We start from the raw sequence: 1,724 nt of genomic DNA on the forward strand, positions 1-1,724 counted from the left end.
TCATAGCCACCTAAAATTTCCACTCCCATGCTCCCATACTTCATACCTGTATTTCCCATTCCTTCAGTCCTGGACTGCATATGTCTCCATTGTGTTTCTTTGATGATTTATCATTATTATTAATGATTGATTTCTTAATGTCACTGACTACTTGATTAATCGCAGTGGAAACTTGAGAGAAAATTGGACCTAATTGATCTAGAAAATAATACAATAATTTATAATAATCCATTATCCATAGCTCCTCTTCTCTTCTCTCTATCCCTTACCTTCATTGTCCTCATAGTGTCTCTTCAGTCTCTCCAGCTTCTCTTCTAATGGAGAATACATCAGCAACATCTTACTGGAGCTAGATCCTAATAGAATAATAAATAAATAAATAAATAAATAATAATAATTTATACATGTACATGTACCTTTGCCATTACTAGTTGAGTTGTTTAACTTTTTACATTCTCTTTCATATTTAGCAAACATAGACTGGTGGCTTTTATCTCTCCTAAAAAACAACAACAAAATAACAACATAACATTAATTATACATGTACATGTACCTGTATGTACATTTATTAATGTACACTATGTATTGTACATGTACATGTACGTGTACAAGTACATGTATGTTCTTTAGTACTTCTTAAGTGCTTCAATGAGTCTTTCCCTTGTATCAAGAGGTGAAGGAACCTGTCCAAAAATTAAAATAATCATTAAAATATTCAACAATATTAACAGTAATATATCAACAATAACAATTAACAATAATAATATCAATAATAATATATACATGTAATACAGCAATATAAACAGTAAAATCTCTCTTTCTTTCTCACTTGTCTAGGAGCTAATAATAATCTGAGTATCCTTCCAGTATAGTAAGGCTGATTGAACATTTGATACTCTAACAGTTTATTAGGAATAGGCTGACAATTGTTGGCCTCAAATGAAGACATTATGTCATTTAATTCAACTTCAGCCATTGAGAACTAAAGAGAGAGAGAAAGAGGCAGAGAATGGAGTTTAAAAAATTACATGTATAGTGTAGTTACCTCGTGATTGATTTCAACATTATCTTCAGTGCTATTAGTATCAATGTAATCATAATCAACCTATAAACATTCAATAACTATTAAAATAAATTCATCAATTTTCTACGCAACATAAGTACATGTATATGCATCAAATAAAATTATAAAACCCAAAATTCTCCAATTTTTAATTTTGGCAAAATTTGGCCCGAGAAGCTGTACTATAGTACAGGGGCTTTGACTCAATTTTGGAGCAACTTCAAAAATTCATAAAAAATTCAAATTTGATCGGAATCACTTCAAACTTTCTACACAGCATAAGTACATGTATATGTATCAGATAAAATTATAAAAACCTAAAATTCTCTCTTTTACAATTTTGGTGAAATTTGGCCGACATCCCTGTACTATTAGTAACGCGGTAGCGTTACTAAGTAGGATTCACCCTCAAACAAAATGGCTGCCACGACTTTTGCAGCCTTGCTATACCGGGAAAACGAGCTCCTATGCTTACCAGACTTCTTAGAGGACCTTATCTTGACCAGAGGACTCCATTGGTACCCATAGCGTGGCTCTAGGCCCAGTCTAAAAGAAAAGCCAAAAATCGGCGAACCGGCCGTTTTGTTCAGCCACCTTTTTTCATCTTCATCATCATCATCATCATCATCAAGAAGTCCTGTCAATTCAGTTGTCGGTGTGT

At 32.8% G+C, this 1,724-nt stretch overlaps 1 protein-coding gene across 1 annotated transcript; it reads right to left on the reverse strand.

The window, feature by feature from the left end:
- Positions 1–34: 34 nt before the first annotated feature.
- LOC109588577 (uncharacterized) lies at positions 35–1,168 on the reverse strand. Its single transcript, XM_020004721.1, has 6 exons — positions 1,046–1,168; positions 830–982; positions 634–683; positions 417–499; positions 270–356; positions 35–198 (listed from the first exon to the last, which is right to left on the reverse strand). The coding sequence occupies exons 2-6, from the start codon at positions 974–976 to the stop codon at positions 41–43; spliced, it is 525 nt and encodes a 174-aa protein (XP_019860280.1). The 5' UTR covers positions 977–982; positions 1,046–1,168; the 3' UTR covers positions 35–40.
- Positions 1,169–1,724: the final 556 nt, after the last annotated feature.

This window comes from Amphimedon queenslandica, unplaced genomic scaffold, assembly GCF_000090795.2.
Source record: "Amphimedon queenslandica unplaced genomic scaffold, v1.1 AMPQUscaffold_12002, whole genome shotgun sequence".
NCBI classification, from domain to species: Eukaryota; Metazoa; Porifera; class Demospongiae; order Haplosclerida; family Niphatidae; genus Amphimedon; species Amphimedon queenslandica.

Excerpts from the sequence above, each read along its gene's own strand:
- LOC109588577 (XM_020004721.1), bottom strand. The coding sequence starts at position 976 with ATGGCTGAAGTTGAATTAAATGACATAATGTCTTCATTTGAGGCCAAC. Across the intron at positions 500-633 it reads CTCATTGAAGCACTTAAGAA|GAGAGATAAAAGCCACCAGT; the intron begins GTACTAAAGAAC and ends GTTGTTTTTTAG. Across the intron at positions 199-269 it reads ACACTATGAGGACAATGAAG|ATCAATTAGGTCCAATTTTC; the intron begins GTAAGGGATAGA and ends ATTATTTTCTAG.